This window comes from Myotis daubentonii, chromosome 9, assembly GCF_963259705.1.
Source record: "Myotis daubentonii chromosome 9, mMyoDau2.1, whole genome shotgun sequence".
Taxonomy (NCBI): Eukaryota; Metazoa; Chordata; class Mammalia; order Chiroptera; family Vespertilionidae; genus Myotis; species Myotis daubentonii.
In genome coordinates, this window is record NC_081848.1 from 64,186,640 (window position 1) to 64,202,239 (window position 15,600).

General features: G+C 41.5%; 1 protein-coding gene across 1 annotated transcript in view; it reads right to left on the bottom strand.

The window, feature by feature from the left end:
* DCDC1 (doublecortin domain containing 1) overlaps positions 1 to 15,600 on the bottom strand; it is a 333,377-nt gene that overhangs the window by 27,100 nt on the left and 290,677 nt on the right. Inside the window, exons 26-29 of the mRNA XM_059711140.1 lie at positions 10,109 to 10,267; positions 8,738 to 8,938; positions 3,599 to 3,692; positions 153 to 323 (exon numbers count right to left, since the gene is read on the bottom strand). Coding sequence (XP_059567123.1) covers positions 153 to 323; positions 3,599 to 3,692; positions 8,738 to 8,938; positions 10,109 to 10,267 — 625 coding nt within the window. The remainder of the gene's footprint in view (positions 1 to 152; positions 324 to 3,598; positions 3,693 to 8,737; positions 8,939 to 10,108; positions 10,268 to 15,600) is intronic.

Sequence of the window (15,600 nt, forward strand, 5' to 3'; positions counted from 1 at the left end):
CATTCTTTCCCACCCAGAATCCCTGAGTTCATTTACAAATCAGTGCTCAATTTATGTGAACATAAGTTTTCTATAAAGATAATTTCTGGCTTTATTAAATTACTCCCTCTCCCCTATTTTTATTTTATCCTCAATAGGAAGGAACCACTTACTGGTTGATCAATGTTTTCTTCTTTAACTACAGAGGATGTACAAATTCCAGCATAATTTGCGGCTGTGATTTCCTTATCCAGTGCAGTGCTATGGAAGGCCATAAAAGTTTTCTTATTTTCAATGTAATTCCACTTTTGATTGGAAGTCCCATTGTTATAGGGCTTATATTTCTGGGGGCGGAAAAGACAAAATCTGGAGTCAAATGGAAGAGTTTATGATTTGGCTATGGCAGCCATAGTTTTCATTGCATAAATTCAGAGAGTACAGATAATTACTCATTCTGATATATAGTTGTAACTACATATTTGATTATTACATAACTACATATCTGATATTTGATTATTATAAACATCTATATATATAAAAGGCTAAGCGACCATCTGACCGGTAGCTATGATGCATACTGACCACCTGGGGGCAGACACCCAATGCAGGAGCTGCTGAGCTGCAGTGACTTGGAAGCTGTGGTGACTTGGCAGTGGTGGTTCTCAGATGATGCACCCCAGAACCAGAGAGGAGGGAAACCAATTCTGAAGTGCGTCACCTGAGAACAGCCCTCTCACAATCCGGGACCCCTCAGGGGATGTCGGAGAGCCAGTCTCGGCCCAATCCCTGCAGGCCAGGCTGAGGGACCCCTCCTACTGGAGGGACCCTGCTCATTCAGCAGATGCCCTTTGAACCATGGCACTGTCCCAGGTGCAGCCGGTGGGAGGGGACCGCAGGAGGTTGGCTTCAGGGTGTGTCCAGCCCCGCTGGCCACTTTCTAATTAATTTCCTTTCAATGTGCATGAATCTGTGCACTGGGGCACTAGTATATTTATAAATATGCATTCTTTAATTTATAAAAATAGGATCACAAACTATATACAATTTGATAACTGCATTAGGTTTGTTTTGTTTGTTTGTTTTTGTTTTTACTTAACAATATTCCAGGAATCTTTTTTTTTTAACATTTTTTAAGGAGATATATATATATATATATATATATATATATATATTATTTGCTTTTAGGGATATTTTATTTTACCACTTTCTAAAAATTAAACATGTAGATTCTCAAGTTTTCCTTACTGTAAGCAAAAAAAACAATGAAGAATTATACAGATAAATCCTTGTGTAAATCTAAAACTTCTTTAGAACAAACTTCTCAGGTAGAATTGTAAATAAAAGAACACAATCACTTTTAAATATTGAACTTTATCACAGCCAATAATTTCCAGAAAAGTTATTGTAGTTACAAGTCCACCAATAGTATAAGAAATGGCCTGTTTTCCTCACACTCTTGCCAAAACATCTTCAACTTAGTAAATGAAAAGTAATACCTTGCTGATATCTTAATTTACATTTCACTGGTCATCGAGGAGGATTTTTAAAAATGTGAATGCACTCAGCTTTATATGTAATGGAAATAGCATACTTATTCAAATTATATAACTTGGTTCAAGCATAAGTAAAGAAATAAGTTGTTTCCATTGAAGAGAAATTAAACCAGATTAGTTCCAACTAAACATATAACACCTAGAGGAACTTTATAATGAATAACACTTACTTTATCAAGGAGAAATTGATAGTAAAGAGGAAAATAAATGAACCTTAGGAATGGATTTAATAGGTCAGATAACAGGGCATCCCTCAGAGGTATGAAAAATAAAGGCTATATTTCAAGGAAGGGGGGGGGGGGGCGGCTAGTAAGATTAACCTAACATGCCTCATTTTTATTTATTTACTTGAACTTTAATATTTTACCACAAACTGATTGCTTCAAGAAATAAAAATGAAACACCAGCAACAACAACAAAAAATCTTGAAAATCAATACAAATTATCTTGGTATCAAACTCATTTCTTATAAAATGGGAACCTTAAGGGAAACATCCATTTCTATAATTTTATGAAACTGATTAAGGGACTAAATTTGCATCTGCATGAGGTTTTTATCTTGCTGCCAAAGAGGCACCTGACAGGGAAGAATGTGATACTATATATACTGTGTCTCCTAGAACAAATTTTAAGCCCATATTTATCATCAGGATAGAAGACTTAATTAAGCTTTGATATTCGTCCAGATTGCTTTGTCCCAGCTTTGGATTCATTGCTATTAAAAACATGGGATAAAAGAAATGTTACTTGGAGACGATATATTCTGTTCACCAAAAAGAAGGTAAAGATTATGGAGGATACAGAAAGTAAATTCAGAGCAGGGAGGCTCCTAAACTTTCTCCCCTCCTAACAAGAAAAACACACAAAAACACATATTTATTTAGGAGTGTCTTTGATTATAAATAAGTAAATGAGGAAAACATACAAACGTGAACAAAAACTGCCAGAAGCCGGTCCATCCTTGCTGCTTGACACAGTCACTGCAGGATAGAAACATCTGCACAGCATATGTTTCAAGGGACCTGGCGTATATAGCATACTGTTCTTAATATGTTTGCTCCCCTTAGCGCTGTGTGTTTTAACCAAGGTCACTTCTCCAAGAAAGGTTGTTTCCCCAGGTAGGGATTTTTCCCTGAAGTTAGGGAGGGGATGAAACTCCTTAACTAAGTGCCGGGCGGGTAGTTAATCACTTTAACTACAAACAATCATGCTTAAGCTACATAATCTTTACTCCCTGGAATGGAGATAAGAAACGCCCTAACCTTTGTAATAGAAATTGACAGGATTAAAATCAACTGGTATAAATACGGATGTAACAAGACAATAAACAGCAGAACCTCTCTGGAGATCCAGACCAGAACTTGGCTGGAGATCCTGGCTGGAGATCCTGGCTAGGCTGCTGATCAACTGAACACTGTCTCCGTGTCCTTCCTTCTTTGCCGACTCCGTCTACGCCTTTGGGAACCCCTGGACCTGCTGGGGTTGGACCCCGGCAAAAAAACAACAAAAAAGACCTGCCCAGGTCTTTGCCTAAAACCTAAATGAAGCTAGACTTTTTTGGAGTCTCAAAAAATGGTTTGGCTGCTATAAATATTTGTAAAAAGCATGTCAAAAGTGTCATTAGAATTAACACTGTTGAGCTCACATCCTTCAGGAAGAGCCTTCTGACCATGTTCTTTCACTCTAGTTGCCAATGAACTTAAAACACGTGGTACATCTAGCAACCACTCCACTGACTGTACCCACCACTGAGACTGCAAGCTATGTGAATGCTGCTGGGACAATTGCTCGTGCTTGCCATTGGAATTGATTTAAGTAGAAAGCATAGCTCCTGACATACAGCAAGCCCACAACCACCATCTGTTGGATTAAACTAAATTAAGAGCTACATGAACATGTTCAATTTGAAATCTAAGCAGACGGTTGTAAATATTTTAGCAATAGCATTCAAAATAGAATTCTGTGACATCCAATTTCTTTCTCCACACCAAGGATGCATGGAGCTTTACTTGTATTTAACTAAATAAAGGGCCATGATTACTCTTTAGCATATATATATATATTACCTGAACAATAACTGGATAGCTGCAGACTTCCTTCCCCGTCTTGGTCATAGACACAGCCAGCACAAGCTCTGGGTTCCTCACCAGGTGAAAGGTCCTTGGGAAAACAGGATTAGGCACATTACACAGCAGCATGACCAGCTTAGAGCTCCCTCTGTGCCACTTATTGGTGTGTTACTTCTTGTCTCCACAATGGATGTGCATCCTCTAAGCGTTTCTCCCATTTTACTAGTACAGCAGGCACGATGTTAAGGGTTCTCACAGAGAGTGCTGGAAGAGCACTGCAGGAGGAAGGGCCTCCTCTTTCTGGCTGTGTATGGCGTCCCTAATTGAGAGTGGGATATCCAGTGATGCTCTTCCCCAACCAGGTGCCCAGAATGCGTGGTCCCTCGGCACCTTCCCAGCCCTGACCTGGCCTCATGATCGCCTGCTTGAGGCTCTCCTGACACAGATCCTGCACGCTCCTGGCCTTCTGCCACACCGGCACCCTCACTCCCTTTACATGCCCATGTGTCCAGCAACCAGTTACACCCCCATTTATGTTCCAGAGGGCTGCTTGCTGCTTGCCCTGCAGCCAAAGACAAAGTCTGGCCAGGCAAACCAGCACCTTTCTTTGCCAGCCAGTGGGCTGCAACCATACCTTTCCAATGGGTTTTGAACTCCAGCCTTGGGGAGGGGCCCAAGTCCAAGTCCGTCCTTTCTTGCATACTCTCCCTCAGCCTTACAGTATCATATAGAATGTATGTTTGTTTAAATATCCAATAATTACTCTGTTATCATTGTTTAATAATCAATTATGTTAAACTTCTCCTGTTTAAATCACTGTACGGTTTCTGCTTCCAGATTGTACCCAGACTGCTATTCTCTCCTCCCCCATTTAGTTGCTATGGGAGGCAGTGTATCAGAGTGGGAGCCACAGTGCCTATGTTTGAGTCCTCGGTCCACCTGTCAGTAGCTCCACAGCTCTGCCTAACAACTCTGCCTCAGTATGCTCATCAGTAAAATGGGGTAATACCTCATCAGATGATTGTGGGAATTAAATGAGTTAATGCATATGAAATGCAATGAATATTGTCTGTTGCATAGTACTCGTATTAGTGACTCTTACTAATGGTTGTGATTTTTTTTAATAGATTTCCCTCAATTATTTTTTTCTAAAGGAGCTTTCCCTAAAATTCCAAGGTATGTGGTGAATATTTTTATGTGATCTTATTGGAGCTAACATAAGGCCCCCCTCGAGTGGAACACAAAATGAAAATTATTGAGCTAAAACCTTCAAATTCTTTTCCTTGCATCACTTAAAAGCAAAAATAAACCGAACATTTTAGGCTCTTGTCTGTATGGAAAGAGCCAATTCTTTCCCTCTGTCAACATAGTTACATTATAGATCAATAGTGGCATTTCTGCTGTGGAAAATACAACTCCTCCTGAACATAAAATTTAATGATGTGGGAGTAGAGAAGGGATCTATTATAAAAGTAATATATTTTTCCTTTCAAGACTGAAAAAATTCCAGGTCTCTAATTTAAATCTCTGAACATAGGACAATATATCCTCATTGTAAAAATATACAAAATATTGAAGACTATAGTAAAATTATAACACAATTTTAAACATTACTCTGACTTCTACAAGATAATCACTATCAATCTTACAACGTGTTTCCTCCTTCTATTATTAGTTAATGAAGTATCATTTTAAATCCAAAGTGGATATTCAATTTTATCAAATACCTTCTTAGCTTTTATGAAGATGGTGCACATGGCAAGGGAACTGATATTCTATATTGCTCATCTCTGCAGCCTCAGCATGTTGCGGACTTTGTACCTTGCATTCTTATTGGCATTCAATAGTATGTGAATGAATGAATGAATGAATGAGCATATATTTCTGCAGCAACCTATTGAGATGCCAATATTAGTTACCTAGCTATCTCTGTGTTTTGCTGACTAGAATGACTAGAATAGATATAGCAACTTCCCCAGGCTTCAGTGCCCTGCTCAGCCATCATAGAGTTGGTTTTTCTTTTTCCTTTTGAACAATGCAGCTAACTGGTGCTCGCCCACAGCAGGAATGCTTATATTCTGCAGGAATCCTGAGCTTATATAGCTCTACACAAAACCCCCTGCGTGCCAAAGAGCAAGGTGAGAAATCACTCTGTGTCCTAGCAATATCCAGCACAATACCACTGTCTCTTTCATTAACCCATGCTATGAACACGTACAAGTCACTTCACCTTCTTGAGCCTCAGTTTACCCAGACTAGTGACTAAGACTAGAAGGTTTTAAAGATTGCTTTGAGCTCCAAATTCCATGATGCTGAATTTCCCCCTCTATAACCTTGAGTGCGGTTGAGGGAATGTTCATCCCTGAGGATTTCTTCATATTTTTTCATATTTCCCTTTAGAGACCAAATGATTAACTCGGATTGCGCCAGAGAAAATGGGAGGAAGATGCCAGATTATCTCAAACGTTGATCTGGACCTTCTTCTGTGGGGCTGAAAACCAAGCTACTGAGACGCTAGCAATTTCCTGTGCCTTTCAGGGTCCCCTTGCTCACTTCTTGCCCTTCCAGCCGAGACGATGTGTTATCCCATCAAGGCCTGAATGAAAGGACTAAAAGTAGACAATTCTGGGCACAGTGATGCCCCTTAGTACCTTCCACAATGTTGGCAGTGAGATACTCTGCCCCCACCCTATTATTCCAAATACTGAAAGGGCAGTTGCCTCCCTAAATGTAAACATATTGCCTGGGCAAAATAAGGAGGATCAAAAGACAGTGGTTCACATAAATGAATTTTCTATAGGTTCTGCTACACAGTGCAATCAAGGTTCTCCAGGCCTTACCAGTTAATCAGAACCGATGGGTTTCAATACCCAATTAGGCCGGGGGGGGGGGGGGAACCAAACACACACAGCAAGATGTCAAGGGGAAATGTGGAAGGAAGAATTACTGTCACTAGGCAGACACACTTCTGCCACAGGACATATATTCCTCTAAATTGTGCCCACAATTAATCATCCAGACTTCTGCGAAACCTCTGTCCAAATGTTTGTGGAGTCTCCAGATGGTGGCCAATGTGCTCATGAGCAAATCCTGTTCCACTGCCCCTCCCCCTCACGGCTCCATCTCTTCTCTCAGACTCTGGAGTTTCCCACCAGAGATCAATCAATACCACCATTTCCCACCAATGGTCCCTCTCTTGTACGGCTTGACATGGGGAAGCCTCGAGAAGGCCAAGTTGTAGAGTGTTTTGGAAGGTGGAAGGACATCGGAAGAGGCTGTTCTCTTTCATGTTACATGTGGTTACATTTTCCAAAGCGGTGCTGATCATAGTCCAGTATTTCAGAGTTTTAGGCAAACTTCTCTTTAATTTTCACTTAAATAGCCGTGCCCTCCTCCTGCTTTCTCTACTGCAATGAAGATGAAAAATGAAACCAGTGCCAGACACTCAGGAGGACCCAGAAACTGTCCTCTCTTCCAATGAACAAGTGTTTCTGAGTTAAACTCATCTTGCTTGGCTTTCTCCTCTCTTGGGTCACATTTCCCATATGTGTTCACCCCAGTTCATCAGCCATGCTTGAATTCCAACTGAGGCTCAAGCAGGACCTGTACTATTAACACAGACAGGCAAGGCAGTAAGATGCTAAATTCTAGAAATGTAGAGATGGGGCAGTACCAGCTCTGTAGAGGCAGGGATATTTATCTGTTTTGTTCTTAAACCTAAAACACTGCCTGTGAAAATTCTTTATAGCTGAATGAATGCATTCTGGTTCCATAAAGCCAGCATTCACAGGGACAAAAACCTGCTTCCTAGCTTCCCATTGCAAAGACAGCTTAGCTAGGCTAGGATGAATGGGGCCAAGGAAAACACTCACCAGGTCCACCTACATGTTGGCTTTTCAGCTTTCTGTAAAACAAGCCCAGCAAGTCTCCCTTGCTGGCAGTTTTGCTCATCTCAGACAGTGAGCAGATTAAGGCTAGCTCCTTTGCGGCACATGCTGGGCCCTCTGCTGCCCCCTGCTGAAGTTTATGCAATCTCTGTCAAAGCAGCAATTCCTAAACCTTTTGCATCACACACCTTTTGAGAATCCAATGAAAATCACAGCTCCTTTCCAGAAAAAAACAACTGTATTGCACAAATACACAAACACAAATTCTATATGGCATTTCAAAAGACTGAAGAGGCCCCTGGAGACCCACCATATAACACTAATGGTAGAACCTGAAGCAAACCAATCTAAAAACCAAGGAGTTATTTTCTTTCTTGTTAAGGAAATGTTCAAACATGCACAAAAAAACCCAGAAAGAAATGTTGAAGAAACCACCATGGACTCAACAGTGAGCAATATTCTGCCATTCTTGTTTCATCCATTCCCCTCCCAACTTTAAACATTTTTGCTTTTGTTGGAATATTTTAAAGTAAATCTGAGATAGCTCTTAATTTTACCTGTAATACAACAATATATATTCCAGTGATCAGGGTTTTCTTTTTTTTATCATAACCCTTATAACACCCAATAAAATTAATAATACTTCCTTCATATTATCGGGCACCCAGACTGCTTTGAATTTCCTCTGATTATCTCAGCAATAACTGTCTGACAGTGGTTGGCTTGAATCTGGATCCAAACAAGGGCCCCCCATCAGATTGGCTAAATGTATTTGAATAGGTAAGAATTAGTTTTCACTGTGAGTGGAAGTCATATCAGTTGACTATTTGATGGAAGGACGGGAGGGAAGGCATGTATATGGGGAGGTGCAGGAGATTGAGTTATGAAAAGCAAATTTTAAAAAATGATGTCTTTTTGGAATTCTTACTTTATTCCTTCAAATCATAAAAATAAAATTAGATAAGAGTCCAGTTTTCTCTTGACCTCAAAGGCCAGTTAAAGCTATGAACCCAGTAGGTCAGATTTCATGTTTCTTCTCTGAATCAATAGCAAATAAGTTGTGTGTAGACTACTGAGCATTTACATTGGCTCTCGCTCTCTTTCTCTTCCTGGAGTAGGATAAAAATGTATTGGCTATGTTAAATAGAAAATCCAAAGCCCTCAAATATACATGAGCCTGCTCTGTGAGGACCAGGCAAATCTCCCACTCACTTGTTGATATATTAACCCCCAAATATAATGCGTTCACCTGCTGCCTTCCTTGTGCATCCAGCGCTGATGACCGTCATTGGCTTTTTTCTCCACCAAAACCACCTCCATGCCTGAATGCAGGTCTGGACCTCGCACCCCCAGGACTAGCTGAGGAGCCACATGACTTATGATTTGCCCATCTCTGTATTCAAACTGCTGGTGGCAGAGCTTCTGCAGTTTACACCGCTTTGGAGAATGGCTGAGATAAAAAAAAAAAAAAAATCCCATTATGTGCAGAGAAATACCCCGTGCCCTTGATGTGCTGGAGATGGCAAGTTCTGTCAGCAGGAGACCCGCTGTGAACCAAATTCACTTATAATGGTGAGCCATCACCCTTGGGACAGCAGCAATGCTATTTGCACTACCACACACTGATGTACGAAGTAGAATTCTGAGTTTATTTAGTAACAGAAATAAATGTTTATCCGAGAGAATATGAGAAACTCATCAGCAAAGAAAAAAGACATTCAGTTGAAGAGATAATTTAGTTAAAGTGGAAAAAGAAGTTAGAAAAAATAAGGCATGTAGAATCAAAACAGAGAAAAATAAAGGAGTTCTGTTTAAACCATGAGTGTTTCTATCCTCTATCTAGACTGCTGGCAAATAGAACATTATTCTCCTAGTTTTTCAATTTTCCCTAACAACTCATACTCATAACAACTCAATATAATATAAAATAATAATATGTGAATAAGTTAATTTCAAGGAATCTCTTACTAAGGCTCTTAAGGGATTAAGTAAGCTTATTAAACATACTAAATATCACAATGCATTGGCAATTAAATTAATTTATAAACATTTATTAAGACTAGTAGATGTTTATATTAATAGACTAATATAAACATTTATTAGTGTAAAGTGCATAGACTAATGCTAAATGTTTAAGTGCCAAAACTATTTAATACATATAAGCTGCTATAATGTTAAGTAAATGTCTAAAGATGATAGATTGCTGTCATTTCACTGGGCACTGATGAGAAAATAATAAAATTAAAAAAGAAGATATTGCATTTTACTAATTTCTTAAAGACATCAGGGCATCTTATATGTTAATGCATAAGTTTATTCACACATTTATTCAACAAATATACAAGCTCTGTGCTAACTTCTCAGGAGGCAAAGATGGATAAGCTTTTACAGAAAAGACACACCAGTGAAAATAAATTATATTATTTAGCTAAAGTGTGAAAGACCTTCCCGTCAATACTTGCGAATACTTCAGTCAAAAACATAAGAAAGACAAAAATGTATATGTTGATGTAAATAGCAACTAACAATAATGCAAATCCTTAGGAATATTCTTGCCCCAAAGTGAGAAAATCTAAGATCAGCTAGAAATCTGTGTAAGGAATCCATTGGAGCTTTTTACCTGTATTTTCTCTGTGGTTCCACATTTTCTAAGATCTCTTCCTGCATCTTCTTTGGAAAACTGTCGCCCTCATCAGAGATATGAGAAGGTTCCTGCCAGGCATACTTGAGAGACATGTGAAGAGCCTTCATTCGGAGATGGGCTTTTGCATGTGAATCTCTATTGAGGTTCATAAACAAACACAAGTCTAAGAATTCGGATCCATACTACCAGAATTTTCTGAGGTGTATTCTGATCGCATCCTGAAGGATACTGACAGATCGTAAATCATATTTCCATAGTGATGCCTAACATTGCAAATCCATATCCTACTAATACATAATTTAGATCTTTTAATATAAAATTGCAAATAACATTCCATTATCACATAATAAACAGCATTAATCTTTGTTAAGATTACTCAGAAAAAAATAGACCATATATTATGTTTCAAAAATTATAAGATTAAGACTATTTAGTAGTTTAAGAAATTCCTAACAGACATGTACGGAGAATCCTTGTACATATTTCTGTCTGGAACAGTACAGCTAGATTGTTGGGTTTCATAAAGTTTATTCATTAGACAACGTTAACGGAATCTTAATTAACTTAACTTTTCCACTCAATAGAGGAATCTAGGGAGACTCAAATAGTCTTGGCACTAATAGTGCCAGCTTCTGATAGAGAAAAATGTACTAAAACACTCAGAGTAAATAGTCATCATTGGAATAACTGTGCCCACCTTCTCGCTTCTTAAGAAGATGAGCACGGAAGCATAGCCACCACACAGATCTGTACATATCCAGTTCCATGCCACACTGTTCGGGGCACTTTTGCCTTCTGTGGAATCAAGACACAGCATGAGAACTGCTCATCTGAAAGCAGGATAAATATATAGGCAAAGCAGCAAGCATAGTTCAGCACTGTAAATATGCGCATGTGAAAATCAAGCTCTCTGGGATAGGCTGTGACCACCAAGGTCTGGTGGCACTTTGATGTAACTGTAAACAATATCAAATTGCCAAAATCTTCAAGGATAACTCCTGTGTCGGCAGAGCAGACCAGACACTTTTCCCGTGTAACAAAAGTATGACGTGTGGATATGAAATTGGTGAGTAATCACGACCTTATTCAGAACTGCAGCACAAGCTGCTTCTCAAATGAAAACTCTCAGTAACTGTTAAAAAACAACAGTGCCATCTTGTGTTGAAAATTAAAAAACACACAACAGCTTTCCCACAAACTCCATTTCTTTGAGGAAAAGAGGGAGGAAGAGGTCATTTTAGTTTTAACACATTTAGTAGTGTGTAAACAATATTCTTCCTCCAAATCCAGATGTTTTGTTTTTTAACTTGGAATTTACCTACTAGTATATGCTCTTGGGTTTCCAGACAAATGAAGTAGAATCAACTCAATTTTTAAAACGGTCATTTAAAAATCCATCTGGCTTTATTAATTCATTCGTTTATCCATTCATTCATAAAGCTAATTATTCATTATTAGTTATTCATATCTTTCACTAATATTTATTGAATATTTACTATATGATAGCTGGCAAGTTCTAAGTGTCGGAATACGGTGATAAACAAAACATAATTTATCAGAGTTCATGGAGCTTACATTCTAGTGGAGAGCAGAGAGATAAGAAAATGAATAAATAAACAAAATCAGTGCCAAAGTGGAATAAAACAGAATACTGTGATACAAATTGGTTGGGGCGGGGTCTAGTTTAGGAATGGACTCAGAGAGGGCTCCTCTGAGAGATGATGTTTGAGTTGAGACCTGGATAATGGGGAGGAGTCAGCCACGTGAGGATGTGGAGGGAGAGCATTCCGAGCAGAGAAAAGAACAAATGGAATGTCTCTGAAGCAAGAATATCTTTGTCTCATTTGAGGAACAGAGACACTGGTGTGACAGCATGCAGCGAGTAAGGGGAAAGGTAGTAGGGGAGGAAGCTTACCAGGAGGGCAGGGTCTGCCTGCAGTGCAGTGAGGAAAAGGGAAGGTGCCCCCGCTCCCCCCCCCCCCCGCCACCAACCCAGTGCCAGGCTCTGAAAGCCTTTTCTTCCATCAGGCATCACAGCAGAGGTCAGTGCTCCCAAAGTTTCTATTTCACTGTGCTTCTTACCATTTTTACCAGAAATCTTTACATAGAACCCATCTATCAAAAGGGTTCCTTCCATATTTATGGCCTAGTCTCTTGCTTTATGGATGTCCCTTCTTGAGCCATCCTACTTCCCAAATAAGTGAAAACTGCCAACCAAACATATCTAAGAAAGTCTAGGGAAATCTTACAGTGACTTTCTAATGTAAGATGATTTAAAATCAACTCATTGAAAAAAGTTCAAAGAACCAATGAAAGTTAGTCTGGAAAAAAGATAACCCAGTGGGCTAATGATGGGGAGCTTTGAATATTTTAAGGACTTTTAAGTAGAAGAGGAATAGGGCATTGCATAGAGATACAGAAGAAATCATAGGATGGAGATAATTTAATTCATTATTTCAGCATTAAAATGGGCTGCCTTGTGAAATAGTGATCTTCCTGTTATTAGGAGTATTCAAGAAGACACTGTATCAAAAGGGCCTGCCTGGACTGTGCAAGAGACTCCTGGATTATGTTCTGAGTGGACTCCATCACTTGTACCTCAAGAACTCCAAGCCTGATGAAATCTATGAATCAGAACACTGTCAGTGTTTGTTCTCAAAGATGTTCTTTTTCTTAGTTTCACTTTATTTTTTTCCAAGTGCAGTCTAATAACTCAGAGGCCAGATGATACATCTTTTAGAAGAAGAATGAAAGGGGCTTTGGGAAGGTTTGTGGTCAGTTCCCGAACCATTGAGTAAGATGACATGTAGGTCAAATCATTCTCTCTGACAAAGGCTTTCTGGTGTCTCTGTTGGTATAGGACATCGGACCAGATGACTCACTCATCAAAATCTGAAGTTTGAACCCTAAAGTAAAAGTTTATCCTATCTAATAAAAGAGAAACATGGTAATTGGCATACGACTGCTACCCTTCCCATTGGCTAATCAGCGAGATATGCAAATTAACTGCCAGCCAAGATGGCGGCTGGCAGTGAGGCAGCTTGAAACTAACATGAGGCTTGCTTGCTTCAGTGACAGAAGAAACCAATGTTCCCCACCTGCCTTGCCGGACTCTGAGCCTGCAGTTTAAAAAACATTGTAACAAATATAGAAGCTGAACAAAACCCCAGAAACCTGCTTTCAGCGAGCCGGGATCTCAGAGCTGGAATTGATACAAAGTTTCGATTATAGAACCGAAACAAACCAGATACCTGCTTTCAGCAGCGGATGCCTAAGAGCTGGAGCCTCAGAGCTAAAGCTGGCCCAGAATGAAAAAAGAAAAAAGAAAAAAAGGAGCAGTTGGGAGCTTCAGTCCCAGGCTGAAAACAGCCCTCAGCCCCTCACCCAGACTGGCCAGGCACCCCAGTGGGGACCCCCACCCTGAAGGGTGTGTGACAAGCTGCAACCAGCCATCATCCCCTCACCCAGGCTGGCCAGGCACCCCAATGGGGACCCCCACCCTGATCCAGGACACCCTTCAGGGCAAACCAGCCGGCCCCCACACGTGCACCAGGCCTTTATCCTATATAGTAAAAGGGTAATATGCCTCCCAGCACCGGGATCAGTGGAGCCGTGAGGCCTCCCGGCACCAGGATCAGCATGACAGGGGGCAGCGCCCAAACCCCCTGATCACCCTGCAGCTCTGTGTGTGACAGGGGGCGGGGCCACAACCTCCCTATCCACCCTGCTCTGTTCCTGACAGGAGAAGGTGCCCCAACCCCCTGATCGGCCCTGCTCTGTGCCTGATAGGGGGGAGCTCCCCAACCCCCTGATCGCCCTGCGGCTCTGTGTGTGACAGGGTGTGGCGCCCTAACCCCCCCACCCCACGGGCCCTGCTCTGTGTGTGATGGGGTAGAGCCATAACCTCCCAATCGGCCCTGCCCTGAGTGTGACAGTGGCGGCGCCCCAACCCTCTGATCGGCCCTGCTCTGTGGGTGATAGAGGGCGGCGCCCCAACCCCCTGATCCGCCCTGCTCTGTGTGTGACAGGGGGCAGTGCCCCAACTCCCCTATCAGCCCTACTCTGTGAGTGACAGGGGGGAGCTCCCCAACCCCCTGATCGACCCTGCTCTGTGTGTGATAGGGGGGAACTCCCCAAATCCCTGATTGACCCTGCTCTGTGCGTGACAGGGGGGAGCTCCCCAACCCCCTGATTGGCCCTTCTCTGTGCGTGACGGAGGCAGCACCCCAACCCCCTGATTGGCCCTGCTCTGTGCGTGACAGGGTGTGGCGCTGCAACCTCCCCATCGACCCTGCCTTGAGTGTGACAGGGTGCGGTGCCCCAACCCCCCAATCGGCCCTACCCTAAGCATGACTGAGGGTGGCATCGCAACCTCCCAATCCACCCTGCTCTGTGCATGACAGGGGGCGGCACCCCAACTCCCCAATTGGCCCTGCTCTGAGCCCGACCAGGGGCTGCACCTAGGGATTGGGCCTGCCCTCTGCCACCCGGGAGCAGGCCTAAGCCAGCAGGCCGTTATCTCCAGAGGGGTCCCAGACTGCAAGAGGGCACAGGCCGGGCTGAGGGACCGCCCCCCCCCCCACCCACAGTGCACAAATTTTTGCGCACCGGGCCTCTAGTATTCTTATAATTAAGGACAGAAACAGTCTTTTTAGACAGTTTATAACAATTAATTTTCACAGTTACTGCAATGGCAATAGATCAACTCTTTGTGGTTTTATGATTTGAAAACTCAATCATTTATTTATTCAATAATGATTAAAGTCAGTTTACCCTGCTCTTCACAAAAGACAGAGATTTTGCCCTAGAGGAATTCCCGGGTTGGTGGTTGTGCGGTAAAGGGGTGTGTGTGTGTGTGTGTGTGTGTGTGTGTGTGTGTGTGTGTTAATCTTGCTATCTATGATCATTGCTATAACTTATTTCAATGATGAAAAATTATTCCATGGATGAAGACAGGGCAAGTCAAGACACTTCAGGTGGAGAGAACAGAATGTGGCTCAGAGCATGCCACGTTCAGGTGACAGCTTGTAGCTGCTGAGCTGCAGGGTGGAGTTCATAAGCAGGAAGAAAAAAAGGTAGAGTGAGGCGGGCATGGGTGTGCCAAGGATGGTCAATCACAGCCCTGGACCAGGCTCTGAAGGGCTCAGGATTCCAGACTAAATATTTTTTCTATCTGCACAGGTAGCCATTAAAGAATTATACAAAGAGGATTGTGTTTTAGAAAGATCATTGTCCACAGATAGAAGTTCAGGTGAATTGAAAGGAGATGATTGTGGAGATGAGTCACGCAGAAAGCTATTTCAGAGTCCAGGATGGTAGCTGTACATTAACATGCACCCAACTTGAAGCTACATTAAGCATAGCTGAGGTCCACATTTATGGAAACAAAACATGATGGATTCTTCAAATAAATGTCTGCGATTCTAATATTCTAGCTTTTAAAAAATAGTAGCATTATGCCAAAATGA